The sequence below is a fragment of the Microcaecilia unicolor genome, chromosome 2 (assembly GCF_901765095.1).
Source record: "Microcaecilia unicolor chromosome 2, aMicUni1.1, whole genome shotgun sequence".
In the NCBI taxonomy this organism is placed as follows: domain Eukaryota; kingdom Metazoa; phylum Chordata; class Amphibia; order Gymnophiona; family Siphonopidae; genus Microcaecilia; species Microcaecilia unicolor.
Genome location: NC_044032.1, coordinates 405,975,792 through 406,000,759, shown reverse-complemented (window position 1 = coordinate 406,000,759; position 24,968 = coordinate 405,975,792). Strand labels below are relative to the sequence as shown.

The window sequence follows — 24,968 nt, the reverse complement described above, 5'->3', positions numbered from 1 at the left end:
GGAGTAAGGGGAGGTGATCCCCGATTCCCTCCGGTGGTCATCTGGTCAGTTGGGGCACTTTTTGGAGGCTTGGTCCTAAAAATAAATGGACCAAGTGAAGCCGGCCAAGTGCTTGTCAGAGCTGGCCTTTTTTTCCATTATCGTCCGAAGCTGGCCATCTCGTAACCATGCCCCCGTCCCGCCTTCCGTACCCTGCCAAAACACCCCCTTTAACTTTGGCCGGCCTTGCGATGGAAAGCAGTTGGAGCCGGCCAAAATCGGCTTTCGATTATACCGATTTGGCCGGGTTTAGGAGATGGCCGGCCATCTCCCGATTTGTGTTGGAAGGTGGCCGGCCATCTCTTTCGAAAATAAGCAGGGTAATGTTACAAACACTATTGTGCTCATTTTCGAAAGAGAAGGACACCCATCTTTCGACATAAATCGGAACATGGACGTCCTTCTCTCAGAAATGTCCAAATTGGTATAATCAAAAGCCGATTTTGGACGTCCTCAACTGCACTCCATCACAGGGATGACCAAAGTTCAAGGGGGCATGTCGGAGGCATAGCGAAGGTGGGACTTGGGCATGCCTAACACTTGGACGTCCTTGATTCATAATGGAAAGAAAGAAGGCCATCCCTGATGAATACTTGGATGTTTTCACCCGGACCTGTTTTTCTTACGACTAAGGCACATAAAGGTGCCTGAACTGACCAGATGACCACCGGAGAGAATCGGGGATGACCTCCCATTACTTCCCCAGTGGTCACTAACCCCCTCCCACCCTTAAAAAACATCTTTAAAAATATGTTGTGCCAGCCTCTATGCCAGCCACAGATGTCATACTCAGGTCCATGACAGCAGTATGCAGGTCCCTGGAGCAGTTTTAGTGGGTACTGCAGTGCACTTCAGACAGGTGGACCTAGGACCATACCCCCCCCCCCCCCCCACTATCTGTTACATTCGTGGAGGAAACAGCGAGCTCTCCAAAACCCACCACAAACCCACTGTACCCATATATAGATGCCCCCTTCACCTGTAATGGCTATGGTAGTGGTTTACAGTTGTGGGTAGTGAGTTTGGGGGGGGGGGTGGGGGGCTCAGCACACAAGGTAAGGGAGCTATGTACCTGGGAGCAATTTATGAAGTCCACTGCAGTGCCCCCTAGGGTGCCCGGTTGGTGTCCTGGCATGTCAGGGGGACCAGTGCACTACAAATGCTGGCTCCTTCCATGACCAAATGGCTTGCATTTGGTCGTTTCTGAGATGGACATCCTTGGTTCGAAAATCGCCATCTTGTTTCAAAAATACAGGTTTCCCCGCCCCTGGATTGGGACGTTTTGCGAGGAAGTCCAAATCAAAACTTGGACGTCCCTTTCGAAAATGCCCCTCCACATCTATTTATCTACTTATCTATAACCTAGTTTTTGCTGTTCGGAAACAGTTCCTAATGTCTGACAAGCTACTTACTTCTTCTGAGCTATTTCCATTTCCATCTTCTTCAGATGAATCGCTATTACCCTAAAGTGAAAAAAAAAAACAACAACATGTCCAGTATGTGTTAGATATAGAGAGACATTTTTGAAAGAACATCCAAGTAAGAATTGGAGCGTCCCGCTCATAACGTACAAAGAAATCTGTCCATCTCACAGCCATTTTCTAACAGGAAATACGTCAGGGTTTCCTGTTTAAAAACACGTGAGAACATCCAAAATGAACAACCATTTTCCAAAATAAAACATCCAAATTACGAGTGCCAAAAAAGCGGGACAAGGACGTCTGTATGGCAGCATTTGTACAAAAATGGCCACACAAATGTCCTTTCAGAGCAAAGGGGCAGCCTAGTGGTCAGTGCAGTGGACTTTAATCCAGGACACCCGGGTTCATATTCCACTGCAACTCTATTATTTTAAATGGTGAACTCTCCAGAGACAGGGAAATACTTACTGTACCTGAATGTGCACCACCTCAATAGCCCTCAGGCTTCCAGTTGTCTTTAATATTTAGGTAGAGTAGGTATATCTCTGTTTCTGGAGGGCTCACAATTTAAAGGTTAAAAAAAAAAAAGAAAATAGTTGAAGTGGGATTTGAACCTGGGTCCCCTGGTTTGCAGTCTACAGCACTGAAAACTTGGCTACCATTCAGACCTGTCTAGAAACACCATTCATGAACATCTGGCTAATCATTCCTATCCTTAGTAATATCATGCAATCCACATCTTTTCTATTCAGGACTGGCATTAGGGGGTGGCAAACAGGGCAATTGACCTGGACCCTCATACCATAGGGGACCCCATGGGGGGCCTCAAACTTGGTTCAAGCTAAAGGAGGCATAGGCTGAAGGCCAGCTTTGGGCTCCCTCCCCGGTTTCTGCCCTAGGCCCTTGAATGTCTAACACCAGCCCTGTTTCTATTGTTGTCATGGCCTCACAGCCAGCTTCCACACATCAACACAGAGCAGAAAGTGTAGGAGAAGTGCACACTATCAGTGGAACTATGTAATCATATGAAGAACCAATGAAATCGAGGTCTAAAATTGAAATAGGTCTTGCATTCCCCGTGCATAAACGTCTGAAATTAGAAGCTTCTGGAATTAGAAATTGGCAATAACAATTCTTGCCACAGTTACTTTCTTCAATAGTGATAGTTATATTTTCCAGTGCAAGCCGTAGAAATTTCTATACGGTTGACAAAAACTAAGACAATGATGAATTCAAGTGAAAGAAATAGTTACCCGAGTTAGTGTTAGCATTTGCTTCTGTGGTGGATGCATAAAGGCATATTTGTAAAGGTAATACTGATATCGCGGCCTGAAGACCTGGCAAAAATATAAGAAAATGGATTCTGCTTTGGTTTTCGGTACACAATATGGAATAATACAAGTACTTCTCAAGTAAACATGCAAATAAAAGTAAAAGTTATTTGACTTATTAGAGCTTACCGCATTTTCTTCAGAGCTTCCTGCTTTTCCTCTTCTGTAGAAGCGACTCACCTATTGGAAGAAGTTTATGAGTCATATTTATACTTAATATAAAAGTACTGCATAAATACTTTTGGAGGTAATATTATAACAGGGCACCTAAAATAAGTTCAACAGCTTATTTATGAAGGCAACTTAGGTACCTTTGGGGCCCTTTCACTAAAGCTTAGCGCGTACTATTAGAATTAGTGTGAACTAAATGCTAAGATGCCCATAGGTATAAAATAGGCTTCTTAGCATTTACTGCTGAATTTTAAACAGCACAGTTGGCATTCTGTGCCAAAATCTAGGTGTATTCTAATTTAATTAGCATAACAAGCTTATCAGTGTTGTTAATAGTGCTTAACAAGCAATAATGAGCACTAATTGGCAATAATTAGAATTTACACGCACAAATTGCTAAGTGTATTCTGTAACGCACTGTGCCTAAATTTTAATGCATGCAGGGAAAAAGGGGCATGGTTACAGGTGGAGAAGTGGGCATTTTGTAGGCATTCCAAGATTTACGCACACTGTTATAGAATATGGCCCTCTGCATCTAAACCTACGCGCTGGGATTTACACCATGTTTTGGTCAGTGTAAATTGAGGCACATAGTTTTAAGTGCTAGGATATCAACTAAGCGTATTCTATGTATCATGCCTAAATCTAAGTGCTGTTTATAGAATATGCTTAGGCGGAAAACATTTCCTCGTGGATTTTTCTGGCACCATATATAGAATCTGACCCTTAGCATGCACTAATTCCATTAGTGCACCCTAAGCTTTAGTAAAATGACCCCTAAGTGCCTTTATAAAATAGATTCCTACATGTCCCTTAGAAGCATATAAATGCCCTTGTGCAAACTTATACCTGCTCCAAAGAAACTGTAAATGTGTGTATATGCTCTATGGACTGGATTCAGTAAATGGTGCCCACACTTGGGTGCTGGAAAAAATCAGCGCTGAGCACTATTCTCTAAAGAATGCTCTTAGTTGAGCGCTTTTTATAGAATAGCACTTAGAGCTCATCCCTACATCCAGATTTGGGTGCCAGTACTTACACCAGCTGAAACCTGGTGTAAATGTTGGTACCCAATTCCTAAAAAAGCAAAACAGCGAAGATGACTAACAAAAACTGGTTTCTTCTGTTTTTGGTACCCAATTCCTGGCATTTGGACGTAGTAATGGTGGGATTTTATAACTCCGTGTGCAATTTTTTTGGAATGCCCCACCCCAGTCCTGGCCACACCCCCTTTTAAGTTGCACGCTAAGGGATTTAGATGCATAGGGTTATTGAATAACACAAAGGAAGATGCATGTGCAAAATCTAATTACTGCTAATTAACTGCAGTATTGCATTGTATTGTATTATGTGATTTCTATTCTGCTTTTAACCTGATAGTGCAAAGCAGATTACAAAACTTTAAAAGAGAATCCCAGTCAGAAGAAATTTACAAAAAAATATAGAATTTACAATCCTTATTGTTAAGATGACCAAGTCTGAAAGCTAAAAGATCAAGATTGCTGATACAAGAGCAAATATGTTTTCAGCGCTTTACAGAAGGAAGTAAAAGGTGTAATAAGGTGAACCTCAACAGGAATATTATTCCAAATCTTAACTCCCTGGAATATAAATGAGCATTACCAAATCAACTTTAAATTCTTTATTGACATCAATTTATTGCTAGTTAATGGCTTGTTAGTTAATTAATCCAAGCACACATCTTTGATCCACATGCAAATTTCAGCACCCAAATTTGGGCACCATATTTAGAATCTGGGGGTGTGTGTGTATAAGTACATAATTATTGCTATACTGGGACAGACCAAAGGTCCATCAAGCCCAGCATCCTGTTTCCAACAGAGGCCAATCCAGGTCACAAGTACCTGGCAAGATCCCAAAACAGTACAATACATTTTATGCTGCTTATTCTAGAAATAAGCAGTGGATTTTCCCCAAGTCCATTTTAATAATGGTCTATGGACTTTTCCTTTAGGAAGCCATCCAAACCTTTTTTAAACCCCGCTAAGCTAACCGCTTTTACTACATTCTCTGGCAACGAATTCCAGAGTTTAATTACACATTGAGTGAAGAAATATTTTCTCTGATTCATTTTAAATTTACTACTTTCTAGCTTCATTGTATGTTGCACTTCCACCCAAACTATGCTCCCGGGAATGTCTATGTCCAGATAGCATAAGATTACAGTAAGCACAATCTCATTGTGCATCTATTTACTACACATGTATACCCCACACATTTCAATGTGTACAGCATGCTTTATGTGTGAAAAATGTTTTATTTTATATCTTCTATACCATCTTCAAGCCATCAAAGAAGTGTACAGTCAGGTGCAGAAAGTATTTTTCTGTCCCAGGAGGGCTAACAATCTGAGAAGACCTTTTCTTAAAGGGCATTAAGCTCATATTGTGGGGTTAATGCACAGAACCAGGCTACAGTGTAACCATTTTAAGGGGCACTGCGGTAATTTCCCTCTTTCCACATATTAAACTGCATGTTATTGAATTATTTTCCAGATTTTTCATTAGGAGGTGTGGCATGAGCATAAAGGGCGTGTGAAAGCGTTAGGCAGCAAGCTTATTATACTAACTGGTGTTAACAACCAATCATTGGTATTAATTAGAGTTAACTGGCATTTAATTGGTACTAATTTGGATTTATAAGTGCATCTGCCTAAGGGCTATTCTATAATGCTGCATGTCCAAAGTGTTATGCGTCCAACCCAAAAGAGGGCGTGGCCATGGGAGGGGCATGGACAGGTCAGGGGAATTCCAAATATTTAGGTGCAGCATTAGAGATTGCCCAGGTTACACACCCAGATTGTGCTCCAGGATTTACATCAGATTTCAGCAGGCAGAGTAATCCACCTAGACTGTATATATGGCATCTGAAAATTTTACATGGAAAGAAATACGCTTAGGTGTATTCTGTAAAGCACGCCTAAATTTTATAGACTAGCTTAAATTTCCATTCGTATATAGAATAACACCAAGCGCCTCTCCACACGACCAAGTGTAGCCATGGCCATTTACACCATGTTTTACTTGGCATAAATCCCAAAGCCTAAATTAGACACAGAGTGGGTGTATTCTGTAACAACAAGCATAGATTTTAGAAATGCCCATGCCCTGCCTATGGCTATGCCCCCTTTCCAACTATGCAACTTTACAGAATTCTAGCTCAGCACAGATCATCCTGGCACCTAATTATGGGTACTACGATCTTTATACCAGTGTAAACCTATTCATATGCTCATATTAATACTATAAAAAATGTGTTTAAACATTTTTTGGGGTTCTCAGTGTGAATAAAGTGCATATCACTGGAGGTATAAACTCTTATTGCAGCACTGTATATACTGTTCTATCATTGCACCATTCCCCTGCCTCCTGCCATATCAATCTTTAAATTAGTTGTTAATATTATTGGAGTACCAACCATTTCTCAACTGTTCATAGCAAAATCTAACTCCTGTGTCAGCATCCTGAACAGCAGAGCGGAGTAGGAAGAAAGGTCTCTTCCATGCTAGCCGATAATGTATTATATTGTGAGAACAACGTTTGAAAGAATTATTTAAAGACTTTTGAAAGAATACAGATTGATATTCTTCTGAAGTAGCCATTGGATGTCGAAACATGGCACCCTGTCGAGAACAGGAATACAACTGTAGGGGTTAGATTTTGATTCACAGACTCATAGGAGGTTATGTTTATTAGTGATAATTGCAAGCACACAGCAACCCCAAAGGACTTGCAAGTTAAGGGACCCTTTTACTAAGCCACGTAGGTGCCTACGCATGCCCAATGCGCATGAATTAGGAGTTACCACCTGGCTACTGCATGGCCCATGCGCTAATTTCAATTTTGACGTGCATCCGCTGTGTGCGCCAGAAAATTACTACTACTACTTATCATTTCTAAAGCGCTACTAGACATACGCAGCGTTGTACACTTGAACATGAAGAGACAGTCCCTGCTTGACAGAGCTTACAATCTAATTAGGACAGACAAACAGGACAAACAAGAGATAAGGGAATATTAAAGTGAGGATGATAAAATAAGGGTTCTGAACAAGTGAATAAGGGTTAGGAGTTAAAAGCAGCATCAAAAAGGTGGGCTTTTAGCTTAGATTTGAAGACGGCCAGAGATGGAGCTTGACGTACCGGCTCAGGAAGTCTATTCCAGGCATATGGTGCAGCAAGATAAAAGGAACGGAGTCTGGAGTTAGCAGTGGAGGAGAAGGGTGCAGATAAGAGAGATTTACCCAGTGAATGGAGTTCCCAGGGAGGAATGTAGAGAGTGAAGAGATACTGAGGAGCTGCAGAGTGAATGCAAAATTGGGCGGTAACTCCGATGACACGTGTAGGCGATTACTGCACAGTTAACGCAAGAGACCTTCCCGCTAAGTCAATGGCTGGCGGAAAGGTCTCAGACCCAAAATGGACGTGCACCAATTTTTATTGGTCATTGGTTGTTTTATTGGTTGGTGTTGTGGACACGTGCAGATCCATTTTTCAGCGCACCTGTAAAAAAAGGCCTTTTTGAAAAATTTTGCCAAAAATGGATCTGCACGCATCCACAACATGCGCCTACACTACCGCAGCCCATTTTTCTGTGCACCTTAGTAAAGGGACCCCCCCAGTGATTTTTCAGACTTTTGGAGGACATTGATTTTGATAAATGAACAGTTGAGAACTGTTATATAAACAGTGAATATAATGGTTGGTACTCCAATAATATTAACAACTAATTTAAAGATTGATATGGCAGGGGGCAGGGGAGGGAATGGTGCTGCAATAGGTATTTATACCTCCAGTGATATGCACTTTATTCACACTGAGCATCAAAAGACATTTTTTAAACAAAGTTTTTATAGTATTAATATGAGCATATGAATAGGTTTACACTGGTAGAATGATAGTAGTACTTAGAATTTTATACCAGTATTATAGTAAAGAGCCAAGACAAACTGACTACAGTCAGTGGCATACCGAGGGTAGGGCAGTAAGCCCTGGGTGCACGCTGCAGGAGGGGTGCAGGGAGCAGCCACTCGGCTGTTGGCTTTGCAGGTTCCCTGCTCCCTCTGTTGTTACTTCCTGTTCTGGGGCAGAGAGAGCAGGGAACCAGCAGAGCCGACAGCCATGTGGCTGCTGCACCCGGGGGTTGGGGGCTTGGAGGTGATGTGCTGGGGAGGACGCTGCACCTGGGGGGGGGGACGGACACTGCATCCGGGGGTGTGTGCGCGCAGGGGCATTCCCCCGAGTGGCAGCCGACCAATGAACGCCACTGAATACATTGTGTACTACTTAATTTTGGGTGCTATTTATTGATTCCCCCCCCCCCTACAGTATGAAAGAAGAGGGATGCACTGGCAGAACATTTTTCTTTGATTTTGATTCTTTTTATTTTGTTTTGTTTTTCATGTGTGTGTCAGTCAGGAATAGTGCACACACTATCTAGTGCAAGCTAAATGAAATAACCTGTGCCATAAGGAACTGAACAAACTGAGGGGTCCTTTTACCAAGCTGTGGCATCAGCACATGTGTTTTTGACATGCGCTGAGACCCCCCTTTTACCAAAGCAAGTAAAAGTTTGTCTTTCTTGGTCAAAAAGAAATGGCCGTGTGGTAAGTGAACCACTTGCTGCGTGGCCATTTTGGGAGGAAGCACTTACTGCTACCCATTAAGGTGGTGGTAAGGGCTCCCCCACTAACCTGGCGGTAACCATGCTTCATGCAGCGCTGTCCAATTACCACCGGATAAGCACCAGCGCTACATAAATAGAACATATTTTTTGTAGCACCGGAAATGTCACGCGCAGGGAGTGGGACCTACCGCTGGGCTCCTGCGGTAGTTCTGGAATAACGAGTGGTAACTCCGCATTGGGCTTACTGACATTTAGTAAAAGGGCCTCTGAATGAAATAACCTGTGCCATAAGGAATTGATACAAACTGATATAAAAATGCATTGGCTAGAAAGGGAAGAATGGCCATTCAAAATCCTTTGGGTATGGTATGGGCACAAATTTGGGGTGTCGGATAACAATTCTTTGTAAATTGGTTCTATAAGAAAATGTAATGATCCATTCTAATTACTTACTGGAATGGCACTGGCAATGCCCACAAGAATGACCAGAACAAATTCAATCTGCATCCTGGAAAAGATTCCTGAAAAACAAAAGGAATAGGACAAACATTTACTCCCATTTATGGAAGATGTACACTAATAAAAGAATCAAAAGAATAAACTAGCACTGAGAAATGGGAAATTAGAAATCAGTATGCTGTTCATTCTGTTTAACTGCAGTCACATCCTGTGATTTGTGATTTGGAGCACAATTTGCATATCCTTTCAATAAATTTCTGAGATAAGTTTTGACAGGTAAAATAACCAACTAAGTTGAGGCAAAAAATGGCACCAGTGCATCCTTGCATGGGTTTTTCCTGTGCACAAAGGCCATTTTTGCTATGGTCATAAAATGAATGACCATGACTCGTGAGTTTTGCAGCATACAGTGGAGACACCGAAGTAACTGTTTCTTCTGCGATCATTCTCTATTCTTCAAGTTAGTGGAAGTTCAGAGTACTTTCGACAGTTTTGGACACCATGTGCATTGACTCATTAGATGCTAAGTATTTTTTTTTGTTTTTGTACCTTTATAAAGTTTAAGATTTGATACAGTGATTGTCAGCACGAGGGTATCAATGGAATTTTTCTGGCCAGTGATGTTTTTCCTTGAGTAAGCTAACTCATTGTTTTGAAAAGCTTTAATATCAAGGGTTCACTGAGGTCTTTTCTCTATATTTTTCCCCACTCCTGTTTTCTGTCTTTTGATTATACCTGTTGACCTGTGGTATGAACTATTTAGCATTCAGCTCCTAGGGCCCTGTTTACTAAGCAGCGTAATAGGCATGTTAATGTTTTTAATGTGCGTTAACCATATATGTGCCTACAATATCCTTATAGGTGCCTACATGGTTAGTGCACGCCCTAAGTGTAGGCGCGCTAAAAACAGTAACGCATCTTAGTAAACAGGGACCCTAGTTGATTCTTGCCATTAACATGCAGCCATTAAAACAAAATTACTGCGTGAGTACTTACTGACAAAGAGTGAAGGACTGGCCTAATGGTTAGTGCAATAAGTTGTGGACCTGGGGAACTGGGTTTGATTCCTGCTGCTGCTTGATAGTCGGCAGTGGGTTGAGATCCTGGGGAACCAGGTTCAATTCCCTCTGCAGCTCCATGTAACCATCAGCAAGTCACTTAGCCCTCCGTTGCCCCAGGTACAATATATATAACTTAGATTGTGAGCCCATTAGGGACAGTGCAAAGTACCTGTAATAGAAACTGTAAACCACATCGTTGCCTCAGGGATCACTTGCCGTATAATAAGTGCTGAGAATCAAACATATAAATGGCGAGTGACCGTACTCACTCGCAAATGCGCAGTAGAGACTTCCCTCTCTGTCCCGCCCCCGCGTCAATATGTGATGACAGGGGCGGGACAGAGAGGGAAACTGCGTGAAGCCGCCGACGTCGCTACCGCTTCTCCCCCCAAGGTTGCCGCCGCCCCCCCCCCACCCGGCCCGAGCACTCTCTTTGGTATTGAACTTACATCGGCGAAGCGCAGCACGCAGAACAGCTGAGCTCCCGTCGCCCTTTCTTCCCTGCCTGTGTCCCGCCCTCGCCGACGTTACAGGGCCCAGGCAGAGAAGGAAGGCCGACGGGAGCTCAGCTGATCTGCGTGCTGCGGCGATGTAAGTTGAATAACGAAGAGAGGGCCCGGGCCGGGTGCAGGGGTGGTGGCGGCAACTCCGGGGGGGAGGGGCAGCGGCGAGGGGAGGGGGCTTTGCCAAAACCCCATAATAGCCCGTTTTAATGGGCTCAACGGCTAGTAAATAAATAAAAGGGCTGACATGGTAACCAGTTAATGAGTGGTAATGTAGATGTGTTAAAGGATTAGCCCATGAATGTTCTTACCCCACCCCTGACATGCCCCCTCAAACAAATAGAAACATTTTTAGTGTGTGGATTAGCTTGCACTCAAATGGAATCTGCGTTAGATGTACCTTAGCGCCTAAAACAGCTTAGTAAAAGGATCCCTAATCAAACCTTCTCAATAAACAAATGTCACTAATATTTCTAAGAATGGTGAATAAATCTGAATTTCCACCCTCTTTCTCTGAATGGAAGTTCATCCCCATCTTTCCTTCTTCAATTCCCATTCTCTCGTCTTTCTGATTAATTTTATTTTGCATTGTTTTGACTTTCTTTTCTTTTGTTGTAGGGCAACACATGGATCTCAAGCACCAATGTGCTCTGTCTATCTATGCTCGTGGAGTAGGGTTTGGGAGTATGTGTGAAGAAAGGTGTGATGCTGCCATTAATATTTCATCAGTGACCAAGAAAAAATATTGATTTTCTAGAAACCATCATATTTATGGACATCATTTTATGTTATCAAACGTTCTTTTGATACATCAATAATATACTATGCCTGATGGTTCTGAGCTGTCTAGCACTACGTATTGGATCTTGCATTTTCTCACTGTTTTTCCTGTGAAACATACATCAGATCACATTAGAGTAGCTCTAACCTGCTTTTGCTTTATGCACAGGTCACTGCTCAAGTTTGACATGTGAAATTAGAGTATAATGACTTTATTTTTCAAATTTGATCAGGACTTGAAGTAATTTTTAAATCCTGATTCAGAGCCATCTAGAGCAGTGAAATTTCTGATTTGCAAGGCTCTCTTTGGAAATGCTGAAGATGAATGGATTAGGGGGGTGTTATCAAGTTGCGTTACCGCCATAACGCATATTATTTGGCCCTTAACATATGTTAAAGGACTCTAACACAAATTTCAGTGCTATAACGCAGGATATTTTTATGTTACTATGGGGTACAAAGTAATGAGTTGCAAAGCATGCAAAACATCTCATTACTACATTAATTCCATAATGCTGCTCATGGTGAGTACTGCAAGCTGTGTTATAGCTGGAAAATAACTCCAGCATAGGCTGAGGCTATTTATCGTACCAGGGGCATTAGGCCACAAAGCTATGGCCAATTGCTGCCTGGATGCATCTTAAAGGAGCGGGTCACAGTGAAAATAAACTGCCCCCTATCCTTCCAAATTAGAAACCTCCCTCCCAAAGGCCTCCTCATATGCTATTTCTCCTTCTGATGCCTCTTCCATTCAAGGTCCTCCCCACTTCAAGGCCCCGTCTAGCTGAAGAGCACCCAGACAGAAGACCCTCCACATTCAGAAGCATCATTTGAAGTCACATCCTCCCAGAAATACTCCACAATGTGAAGCGCCCTGTAGAAGGCCCCCCCCATTATCTATAGTCCTCACCAAAGAACCCCCTCTGGGGCTTACCTTGATGATTCCCTGGGGTCAAGTGGGGTCTAAGGACGAGCAATCCCTAGCTGCTCCTTCCCTTGTTGGTGTTGGGCTCAAAATGGCCTCTGTGACCCTTAACAGTAATCTCATGGTACTACCGCTAGAAGTCAGGTTTCCATATAAGGGCAAAAGGACCTTATACAAAGACCTTATCCATAGCAGTAGTACTGCAAGACTACTGCTAGGGCTCACAGGTGCTATTTTGAGTCTGACTTTCTGTGGAGAAGGGACTTTCTTATTGTGGGGTGTTTTCAGAGACAGAGAGTGACTTAAGAGGGAGCTTCTGGATGGGGGGAACTTTTGGGTAGGGGTCTTCTGCTTGGGGGGGTCTTTAGCTGGGGCCTTAAAAGCATTGGGGTGGCGGTAGCTCTGGAAGAGTGAGCTGTAAGCCCATGTTGGGCTTTACCTCCGGTCTGTAAAAGGGCCCCTTAACCTTTAATTCATGTTGTCAGACTGAAAATTACTACTGTATTTTTGGAAATAGGGGTCAACAACCAAGTTGTTGATCTATCATCTACAACTTTGTTGTTAATCCTTATTTCCCCATATCCAAGAGGACTAATATGGCAATCAGAATTCTATACTGTATTTTTGATTGAGCATTACAGACTATCTGCTTCTTCAGCCTTCCCACTGAAGGAGTAATTTTCAAAATTATTTAAGCCCTTCTTTTAGAATCATTTCTATGTGTAAATAGCAACTTTTACAGATAGGCAAACATGAGTAGTGGTTATTTTAGAAAGGTGTTATTTACATGTACAAATACTCTCCATGTTTACATTGGCAGGAAGTATGGTAGAGAGAGAGAGAAAGAGAGAGAGAGAGAGAGAGAGAGAGAGAGAACAAAACTAGATTACCTACAAATCTAGGAAATAACAATAAACACCTTATATATTATTTAATAAACCTAGATTCACAGATCATATATGTACACTAAGGGCAATTCTATAACTAGGTTCCCCTTTGCATGTCATTATGGGCAAAAATGAAGCACTTATGCCTGTTAGTGCTCTAAGTGCATGCTACAATGTGCAAATTAAAGGGGGCATACAGGTGGATGGAGCCAGGGGCAGCAGAATGCCTTTTTGTCTTGGGGTGCCCAAGCTCTGCTCCCAGCTCCACCACCAACCAATCCATAGTCCCCACACAGCATCCAGCATCTTTCTTTTCCTTCCTCTTTTACAAGTCCCTCCCACGGTGTCCAGCATGTCTCTGCTTCCCTCCCTCTCAAATCCTCCCATTGTCTCCATCATTTCTCTCCTGCCCTCCCTCTCAACCCCCCCCCCATGGTCCATCTTTCTTCCCCCACTCTATAGCATTCAGCATCTCTCTCCTCTCTCCCCTTCCTTCTTCCTTCCCCCTCCTGCTCACAGAGTCCATTCCCATCCCCTCCCCCTCCTCACTTTCTTTTTTGTTTCTCTCCTCCTTCCCCCTCCTGCCCATGGTGTCTAGGCTAGCATTCCCATCCCCCTCCCCCTCAAGCACCTCTCTCAATCCCTTCTTCCCCATACTGTCCATGGTGTTCAGCATTCCCCTTCCTCTTCCCACCTTCAGCATACATCTCTCCTTCTTTATCACCCCCAACCTACTGCCATGAGATATTTATTCCATTACCACACTCCCCCAGGGCAGTGACTATCATTTGCCCAAGAGGTAATGCATAACCAGCCAACATGGGGCCTTGAGCATCTACATATGCTCAAGACCTGCCAGATCCTGCCCCTCCTGAAGTTCCTGTTTCAGAGAGGATGAGCGGCCGGCCTTGAGCACACGCAGATGCTCAAGACCCCATGCCGGCTGGCCGCCCGTTACCTTTTAGGCAGATGATAGAGTCACTGCCCCAGGAGAGTGAGGTAAGTGAGTAAATACCTCCGGAGAGAGGCAGGGATCAAACATTTTGGGGTGCCAAGGCACCTGTGGCTCCCCCCATTCTGTCACCTATGGGCAGAGCATTTAGGTGCCCATAGTCATGCCAAATCTATAGTGTAATTGTGGGAACCTAAATTTAAGGTGGGCTGATAGTGGGTTACACTAATAACTCTATAATAAACCTGGGTACTCAGGTGCTGGTATAGAATAGGCTCTCACTGCATAGCATCAGAGTGCTTACAATGAGACACCCACTTATAGAATTGCCACCACTTTTATAGGATTATCTCCTGAATGTAATGTCTTCATAGTATACCCTTAACTTTGGCACCCAGTTATATAATAGTCCCATAGTACCTCTGAATGTCGGTGCACAGGGCACTTATCTCCATAGCAGTTGCTGCTACACGAATATGGGCTTTTTGAAACTCCAGCTCAAAAGGTTTGCTAGCACTTGTGTACATGAACCCGCAATTTTTGTTATGTTTAATGTTAGCAGTTGTATTCCAAAATGTGATTGTCTTTTTTGTCTTCTTTCACCTACAGTTTGTTTGTATTGAACTTTTGCTCATCTTTCGGAAATATTTTACAGACGAGGACCTGACTTTTTAACAGGGCAAGCCATAATCTGACATGACTGTTGCAGAAATGATCTCGAAACAACTAGTTTCATCTTTTATAGTAGACTGCCAGCCTATCCTTTAACTTTTTAAAATGTAGAACTTTTATTTTAACATGATCAGGCCTATATATTGCAGATTTTGAAGTTCTGCAAAATGTTTGCAATAAGCAATTCTCTTTGGGATAGAGGTGGAGTTGACTATCCTCTGAGTTGGCCTCAAAAATGTTTTCTACTGTACTTAAAAAAAAAAAAGATGAATCTTCAACAGTTAGCCATGTTCAGCACTGAATACAGTGCTGGCTGTTATGTATTACTGGCAAGTTGCAATGTCCTGGTTTTCACTTGGGTTGGCATGCAAAACACTATTTACTCCACTAGTCAGTTGAGATCAGTGGGTTGTGACAGCCACCTTCAACAAATCTCAGACACAGGGAGCACAAATAGATTGTTGAAGGTAAATGGAGAAGGCAGAATTTGAACTCATGGCTCAATTAGTATATAGACAAGGACATGCTGTTTAATTTGTGTAACATGAACATTAGATATTGGTTAATAATCTTCCTTTAATTTTCTCACAATGGCCAGAGATTGAGATTAAATGCATCTATCAACCAGTTTAAGGCCCTCTTTGATGACTGAATGGAGTTTGCCATAAAAAATTGGTTTCAAAGTATGTGCCAAAGAAGTTGGGTAAGAAAGCTGGATTCCCATTTTATTGTGTTTTTCCTAACAAATCATGAAAAGCAAAAGCATCAGGGCCAGCTGAAGAAGTGGGTGTAATAGACACCTCCTCCAGCCATGGGCCATAATGTCTTTGCTATCACTGTTAGTATGTTGGTGGTAGAATTTAAGTTTTCTGGTCACTTCTGTGTGGCCCCAGGACTGCCTACAGCCATATCATTTCCAGGTCACTCTACCCTCTCATGTCGCTGGAGGGGGAAATGTGACCCTGGGTTGTCAGGATTACCCTACCTGGGATGCTGAGAACCTTTGAAATGCACCTTGAAACAACATAGTTCTAGAGAGAAGAAACATTTCTTCATTAAATAACTTTATGAGAAAAATATGTGCTTCTGGGATTCTGGCATCATTTGCAACTACATGGACATTTCTCCCTATTTATATTCCCCCTCCTCCCAACATATCCAATCTGGTCATTTTGGTGAGAGTTCTAGATCAGGGGCACCAGGAATGCTTCAAGAAGTCTGAAATCGTGGGGACTGAATATAATCATTAGGGGTCAATTCTATAACTGGGTGCCGAGAGTCTGTTCTATAATGGCGTCTGGGTGCCCAGATTCTGGGATGGAATATTAGTGTAGCCTGGAATCGACAAGCCTTACATTAACATGCCTACAGTTATACCAGTCATACACCTGGCACAATGCATGAGAGGCACGTAAGTGCGGGTACCCAGTTATAGAATTACCCTTTACGAGGGTCATTTTATAACAGGTTGTGCAGGTTGGTGGGGCAAGTAGGCTCATATGTAGGCTTATTTTATATACTCTAGCCAGGGGCGTATCTGGACTCGGGCGGTAGGGGGGGCCAGAGCCAGAGGGAGGGGGCACATTTTAGCCCCCTCTCCCGGCGCCACCGATCCCCCCCCCCGCCATTTCCGGACCCCCCCCTCGCCACCAATGACACCCTCCCCCGCTGCTGTCACTTACCTTTGCTGGCGGGGACCCCAACCCCCCGCCAGCCGAGGTCCTCTCTTCCATGCAGGCTGCGCCGCTGCAAGTTTCAACGCTTCCTGTTCTTCTGAGTCTGACGTCCTGCACGTTGTACGTGCAGGACGTCAGACTCAGAAGAACAGGAAGCGTTGAAACTTGCATCCTGCACGGAAGAGAGGACTTCGGCTGGCGGGGGCTTGGGGTCCCCTGCCAGCAAAGATCGGCGACGGGTTTGTGGCGGGCGGGCGGGCGGGAGGGGGAGGTGGAGAGGGTCTGTGGTAGGGGGGTCCAGGGCGAAATCTGCGGGGGCCCAGGCCCCTGTGGCCCCACGCAGATACGCCCCTGTACTCTACCAATCTATACTGTGGAGTCAATTTCTTTTCTTTTTTTCTTGCTAACCACAAAAAAAAAAATTAAAAAATTAAAAAAATTAAAAAATGGAGGAAAAAGTCCTCAAAGGTCTGTCGTACTCACTGTCCAATGTCAAGACTTATCATTCGTCATTGACCAGAAAAAAATTCCATAAAACAGTACTCAAAACTCTTGACATTGGTCAGTGAGTATGACAGACTTCTGAGGCTTTTTTCCTCCATGTTTGATTTTTTTTTTTTTTTGTGGTTAGCAAGAAAAAAAGAAATTGCCTCCACAGTATAGATTGGTAGAGCATTCTTTGGCTCTGTGGAATAATCCTATTGTGTTGAAGTGGCCTTTTTTATATATCCATATAAGTGCTTATGGGGCTCTTTTACTAAAGCTTAGCTCGAGTTATCTGCAGCAGGGCCCATAGGAATAAAATGGGCCCTGCTGCAGATAAATCAAGCTAAGCTTTAATAAAAGACCCCCTATGTAGCTTTATTAAACCATAAAAGCTACAGAAATCATGGATAGAATGAATCCACGGACATTTATACCAGTTCAGAAGAAGGTATAAATGTTCACTGTAAATTACATGTGAAAGTGTGTATATTTTAAAGTATCCAAATAATAAAAAAAGTGGAGCTAACTATTGAAATATCCAAAAACACAAAAGGTTTACTAAATTCTGTGCATGATACAAGTTGTGCGTGGCTATCTTAAAATATACCAAGCAACAAACCTTGGAGAACTCGCTCCGCAAAACACAAGCAATGAACAAAAAGCAGCAAAATGGACCATGGTTGCCAGAAAGTCTTTATTGCAATGAAAACGACCTAACACAGACACTTAGGAAATAATAAATTCAATTCAGTCTTTAAAAAGACTAATGCAAACACAGACCCCAAAAAGTCTTGGTGCTGAGGCTCTCAATCACCAAACGTACCCTCCTAAGATTGAGAGCTTCTGCACCAAGGGGCCCATTTACTAAGGTGCGCTGAAAAATGGCCTGTGGTAGTGTAGATGTCTGTTTTGGGCACGTGCAGTATCATTTTTCAGCGCACCCATAAAAAAATGCCTTTTTAAAATTTTTGCCAAATATGGACGTGCAGCAAAATGAAAATTGCTGCGCGTCCATTTTGGGTCTGAGATCTTACAGCCTAGTGGTATGGTCTCACACAGTTACCAGGAGGTAATGGTCTATGCATGTAAAGTGCCTATTATCGCCCAATTACCGCCCACACGCCAGAAAATAAAAATATTTTCTGGCACACGTAGAGGGGCATAATCGAAAGTCATCTCCGTGGGTAGCCATGTGAAGGGGTGGGACAAACCGTATTTTCGAAAAAAGATGGGTGCCCATCTTTTTTTTGATAATACGGGTTGTGCGGGGCAAATGCCTAGGATTTGGGCGTTTTTGAGCTGGGCGCTATCAGTTTTCAGCGATAATGGAAACTGAAGGTGCCCAGCTCAAAAACGAACAAATCCAAGGCATTGGGTCGTGGGAGGGGCCAGGATTCGTAGTGCACTGGTCCCCCTCACATGCCAGGACACCAACTGGGCACCCTAGTGGGCACTTTTACAAATTAAAACCAAATTAAAATAGCTCCCAGGTGCATAGCACCCTTCCCTTGTGTGCTGAGCCCCCCAAATCTCCCTCCAAACCAGGGCCGTGCCTAGGGTCTCTGGTGCCCCCCTGCAGACTATCAGTTGGCGCCCCCACCCCCTCCGTCTAGCAGAGCAGGAACAGAAGGGAGCAGGCAAGTAAGCTGGACCTCAGGAAAAAAATAGCACTGTATGTATCCCTCATTGATAAGTCTCTGACTCTAAAGTTTAGCAATTTCATTAAAGCAAAATGTATTTTCATAACACTTCAAAGATTTCCAACTCAAAATAGGAATGCTAATTCAAAATGTGAGCAAAGTCCTCTTAGTTTCCAAAGATTCTTTTTCTAATCTCCTTTGCACCAAAGGATATAATTCAGATCAAACATTTGTCTCTGATCAACTATCTCAGATCAAATATTTATTTCAGATTAAATATTAAGGTTTCCTTGCTTACAGTCACTTAAATCTACCTAGCCTTTATATAGCTTATAGGATTTAAACACTCTTAAATTGAAATTCACCCTTTTCTATTCTTCATAAACTTAAAGTAATCCTGAAATATTCAGATCCTTTTTCACTAGAGAAATCTCAAACTTCGATCTCCACCAACCTCTTTTCATTCATATTTTCTCATTTACCACATAATCTGGCAGTCTTTTATAATTTCAGTCAACACACACAGGAACTCACTGCTGCATGTCTCTCTTGGCCAAACCGACAGTCAGTTGCTGTCTCACTCTGTTCCCTTCCGGCAGATTTCTAACAAAAGCTGATCATCCAATCAGAGAGCTCTATTTGAATGCAGATTAACATACAGACACTGTAATGGGAATTTTTAGTGAAAAACACTAGATAAACCCTTCATTTTTGGACCAAACTTCACAGTTTTGATCAGAGCCATGCCCTAACATTAAGGCTGTAAACACTTCCATCATTTTTTATTCATAAATATGCAAATGAGAACCTCCCAAAAACGGACTAATTTGCATACGATTTAAACAACTCTGAGCATATGACAACCAAGTACAGACTCCCAGCACCTGAATTCTGCAATTAGATTTAATACAAATACTTTAAAAACTTATTTTTAGCACTTTTAAAATTTCAGGTTGTCTTTAATTTGAATGCAGTTCAAGCTCTGAAGCTCACCCTGAGTGAGGAATTCGCCCCAAACCACAGCATATATAGCAATTTGGTTGCATTCTTTAAAATAACTTGAAGAGCCTGCCTGCCTCAGTGAATACTGCTGTTGCTTTCACTTCTGGTTTGACATGAAAAGGAGGGCAGGGGCGATCGCAACTTCAGCTAAAAGATTTTGCAAGTGAGTGGAAGGCAGGGACCGCAGGGCAGCAGCGCCCCTCGAAGGCAGGCGCCCCCCTGCATTGCTTACCTGGCTTACCGCATTGGCACGGCCCTGCTCCAAACCCACTGCCCACAAGTCTACACCATTATCATAGCCCTAAGGTGTGCAGGGGGGCACCTACATGTGGGTACAGTGAGTTTTGGTTTTCTTTGGAGGGCTCAACATTAACCAGCACAAGTGGAACAGGTAGGGGGAGGGATGGGCCTGGGTCTGCCTGCCTGACGTCCACTGCACTCATAACAACTGCTCCAAGGGACCTGCATACTACTGTCAGGGAGCTGGGTATGACATTTGAGGCTCGCATACAGGCTATCAAAAAAAGTTTTGAAAGTTCTTTTTTTGTGGTGGGAGGGGGTTAGTGACCACTGGGGGAGTCAGGGGAGGCCATCCCCGATTCCCTCCGGTGGTCATCTGGCCTGTTGGGGCACTTTTTGGGGACTTGGGTAGTGAAAAAAAAGGGTCCAGCAAAGTGACCCAAATTCTTGCTTCTGCCGCTCTTTTTTTTCGACTATCGGCTGAAGGCGCCCATCTCTTCTCAGCCGATAAATACGCCCCAGTCCTGCCTTCACCACACCCCGTCAACTTTGATCATTCCCGCGACGGAGTGCAGTTGAAGACGCCCAAAATCGGCTTTCGATTTGGGCGCCTTTGCGAGATGGGCGCCCATCTCCCGATTTGGGTTGAAATATGGGCGCCCATCACTTTCGAAAATAAGGCTGACTGTGGGCACACGTAAAAAAATGAAATTACCACACGGACCATGAGGTAGCCAGGTGGTAACTCAGAATTGCCATACACTGGGCACTCGTAGGCGTTTACGTGGCTTAGTAAAAGGGCCCCCCAGACTTTTTAATGTTTACATTAGTTTTGCAATTTCTTATTTTCTATATTACGGATTATACATTGCATTATCATAACATCAGACACCTGATACAGGCCTTAAAGCCGAAACACGACCCGTGTCGGGTCATTTTCATTGCAATAAAGACTTTCTGCCAACCTTCGTCTGTTTGGCTGCTTTTTGTTCATATTTTAAAATATACACACTTTCCACTGAAAATCCACCACCAAACATGTCTACAGCTGAGTTGAGTAAAGTTGCCTGTGTTCCAGTCACTATACATACTGTTAAGAGGAGGTTGGCAATTTCCCTCCAATATTGATGTTGCAGCGGTCAGTGTTTTTTTTAACTGCTGACCACTGCAGGGTAAAATAGATCCGATATTCAGCGGCCGTATGCTGCTGATTCGTGGTGCTATCCAGTTACTGGTGATATTTATATTGAAGAGTGGATAGATATCTGGTAAAAGTTTGGATAGTCTTTTCATTTAATACTGAAAAAAGCTACAAAAGCCAAGCATTAACATTCTTTTTCCTTCTTCCCTTCATTATTGAATCTGATGAATATGAGTGCTGAACATGCAGATCTATGTCAGATATATCTGTCATATATTTCATGTTATCTCTGCCATCTTCTAAATACTGAAAGTTGAAGGATAATTCATTTTCTGGAATTACAATAATTTACTGAAATGCTGAGTCAACTACTTAGGGTCCTTTTTTAAAAGGAATTTTTCCTCAATCTGTACTTTAAAATGTTTGTAAAATATTGTAATTTTTATGGAGCTGTCATGAAATGGATTACTGGGAATTCTGGGAAAAGGCCTAGAATTGTAACTAGGAAAAAAAAAAAGATTGTCTGATTGATGATATGTGCAGTGCTGTGGAACTGAAAAGCTATAATTAAAAGCATGCATCTGAATTCTTCAATTTCAGCAAGCCGGGCAGACAGCACAAAGTTCTGTGACTCTTACCGACTACTCATCAACATACATATATCAGGCTCTCAGATTTACAGTGGGTACATATTAGCGGCTCACTTGATTGTTATGTATAATTTTGAATTCAATAAATAGAAAAAAGAGAGTACATAGTAATAGGTTTCAAGCAAAGAACAAAAGGCTAAATTTAATATCCAATAAGCAAGAATAATCACAATTTCATAAAAAAACAAGCAAACCATTAATAAATTGTTGGGGTGGGGTGATATCTTTATCATGCTGTTAAATAGTTTAAACATGTGAGCTACTGGGACGACTACGGACTCTTTCTAAACTTGATAGCGGCTGAGGAGGGCAGTTCAGTCATCCTGAAGACTTGCATTTTCAAAAAAAATATTCTTTAGCTTCATAAAAGTGGCATTCAGATCCAACTATTTGGTTAATTTTCTTGTAACAAATGTTGCTTTAAGTGGCTAACCTGCTGCTTATTTTCTCCAGGGTAAGTGTGCATCAAAAACTCTCAATCCCATACTAGAATAAAAATCAGACACAGCTAAGAGATGTCCAAATTCATATCTATAGAGAGCGAAAGAGAGAAAGAGAGAGATGAATAGATTACCTGTGCTGTTCTATTCAGGTTTGGTTTAGGCAGGCTGGTAAAAGAAGAAGAGACAGACTTCTGCTGGCCACTGCTTTTTCAGTAGCTCACTCCTTCAGCTGCACCTCTTGAACCTGTTTTTGTTGCCCTCATGCAGCCAATCAATGTGCGTTCTCAGGGTGTGATGTCACCACGTGGACTCTCACCACAAAACCCAAAGTTTCAACACTTTCTCTGGTCACACACTATGGGTTTGTGTCTATTTTTTTTAAAGATGAAACATTGCTCTATTGCCAACAAGTTTGTGTCATTCAATTTAATTAAAGGCCTAGGCTCAGATGAATGGTTTGGCTACTCCATGTTATAATAATGTCCTGGATTTTGTTTCAATCAAATAAAACCTCAGAATAAAAAAAAAAAAAAATCACAGCACACAGTTTTAGTGCCTTCCAAGATGAGATGGATTTCACCAAATGTTTACTTTCCTTCCTATTTTAGGCTTTGTGAATTTACTAAAGTATTTTTATATCTCTCACTCATCGGATACTGTGCATAACTAATATATTTTCCTTGTCATAATTAATTGTTATATTGGATTTTTTTAATGAAGTGAAAACCAAAAGGAGATAGAAGGTTGACGGCCCAAGTAACCCCTGATAGCCTGTTTGAATTCTTAAGATAAAAGACAGTTTATTAATATATGCCCTTATTTGAGATGCTGTTCATTTTGTATGTATGTAAATTGCTGTCATTTACCCTATAATTGCATACACATGTAAAAATCTGATTTTAGAAAGCCAATGGCAGTCATTTTACAAGCACTATTTGTGCTTTAAATGTCACAATCCTGACACATTATCCCCCTAATTCCATAACAGCCGCCAAAAATTGCGTACGAAAATTTGGGCATACTCCCAATTAGCATGTGGAATTTAATTGAACAGCAAGCCAATTAATGCCAAATAATTGTCTTTTTAACAAGCAATTATTGGCACTAATTAGATTTAATTGTTATATGTGTATGTAAATTTAGGCACAAATTTCACACGTGGCCCAAAAATGGGGAGGGGGGGGAGGGCAGAAATGGAAGGGTGATGGGCATTGCGGGGTGGAGGGTAGGCATAGTTTTAAGTTACACATGTAATTGGGCACCGCACTTAAATTTAGGCACAGTCATTTTTCACCACAGTTTCATTGGTGCAAATGGCGGCACCTAAATTTACGCATGACCCCAGTTCCTAAGCCCTATTCTATAAACCGCACCTAACTTTAAAAGCATGGCTTATAGAATAGTGCTTTTTTTATTGCTGATCTTTTGGGCGCCATATATAAAATTCACCCCTATAAGTACAAGCAGCCAAAACGTATAAGCCCATATTTTACTAAAGGCAGGACAAAATGGTTAAAGCCACAAAAATGCATAGGGTGGTGGATGTTTGCCGGGGCAGTACAGGGGAGCATCAAGAGTGGCACTGAGTCAGCGATGCTTATCCACAATTCCTGATAGCCTGCCGATGTACATCCAGATGAATGTTAGGACCTAGACCATCTTTAAATCATGAATAAGTGCTGCAGCATGTCTCTCTGACTGTTTGCATTGGTGCTGACAGCGAGAGAACTGAGAGAGAGAGAGAGTCTGTGAGCATGTTTCCGTCCACCCATGTCTATCATCTGAAACTCCTCCATCCCCACACCTACTATCCCCCCCACCTTCGAATTCCATGCCAAATACCTCTTTCCTCTCACCTCTTTCCCCTCCCCCTCTAGGGTGAGAAGTTCTCCTCTGTGACCCTGTCTGGTTCTCAGCATGTTCATCGTTCTGCCCACAACCCCTTGTACCATCTGAGGTGCTGGGACAGTCCTCCGTCACCATGGTAGATCCCAACCCATGCTTTTTGTGTGATTTAGGCATCTAGCCTTTGCCCTGCCACAGCAAAAAGCTTTTTATGGTGTCTCTGCACTTCCTCTTCCCCTCAACACACATACATGTCTACCTCTTCTGAGGTGAGGTTTCCATTGCGGGACAAGAACTTCTGCTTTGGAGCCAGTACAAACCTTCCCATGCAGCTTCTGTCAGAGATTGTAAAATGGCAAGCATGACTGTTCGGTGTGTACGTGGGAGGGCTGTAAATGTTGCTACTTGGTATGACCAAGTATCTGAAATTGCCAGCAGCTCTAAACGTTTAGGGCTGCAAAACACCTATGCCTGCCATTTTTCAAAACCAGCTGCTTATCTGGCATAGTAGCTGTCTCTGCCACTGGGGAGCCACTGGGGAGTCTAACTGTTGAAATGTGAGCCGGAGTTGTTTATAGAAGATTTGGGTGGTACAACATTCTTTTTATGTCAATTGCTTTTTTGTGATTTGATGCTGTAGTGGAGGAGTGGCCTAATGGTTAATACAGCAGGTTGTGGACCTGGGGAACCAGGGTCAATTCCCTCTGCATCTCCATGTGACGCTGCCCCAGGTACAACAATAGTACTACTTAGATTGTGAGTCCACAAGGATAGACCCAGTACCTGTAAAATGAAGCTGTAAACCACTTAGGTATAAGCAGTATATCTATACTGAAATGAAAAAGAAATATGCTAATGGTTTATGTATCTTGTTTCTTGTGCTTATTAAATAAAAGTAAAAACAAACTGGTTGCTAAATGTATTGCACTGCTCTTAGGAGGATTTGAACCTTGAACTGGGCGCCACTGCTCTAACCACGAAGCTACTTCTCTGCTCCAC

At 42.6% G+C, this 24,968-nt stretch overlaps 1 protein-coding gene across 2 annotated transcripts in view; it reads right to left on the bottom strand.

Moving 5' to 3' along the window:
* The window catches only part of IBSP (integrin binding sialoprotein), a 45,120-nt gene extending 20,813 nt beyond the window's left edge, over positions 1-24,307 (bottom strand). The window contains exons 1-5 of one of the 2 annotated variants that reach the window (XM_030192508.1): positions 24,229-24,307; positions 9,061-9,128; positions 2,921-2,971; positions 2,714-2,797; positions 1,452-1,502 (exon numbers count right to left, since the gene is read on the bottom strand). In XM_030192508.1, the coding sequence (XP_030048368.1) occupies positions 1,452-1,502; positions 2,714-2,797; positions 2,921-2,971; positions 9,061-9,114 (240 nt within the window). In that variant the 5' untranslated portion in view covers positions 9,115-9,128; positions 24,229-24,307. Of the gene's footprint in view, positions 1-1,451; positions 1,503-2,713; positions 2,798-2,920; positions 2,972-9,060; positions 9,129-22,255; positions 22,336-24,228 lie in introns of those variants that run through there. The other variant, XM_030192507.1, reaches the window with a different exon arrangement.
* Positions 24,308-24,968: the final 661 nt, after the last annotated feature.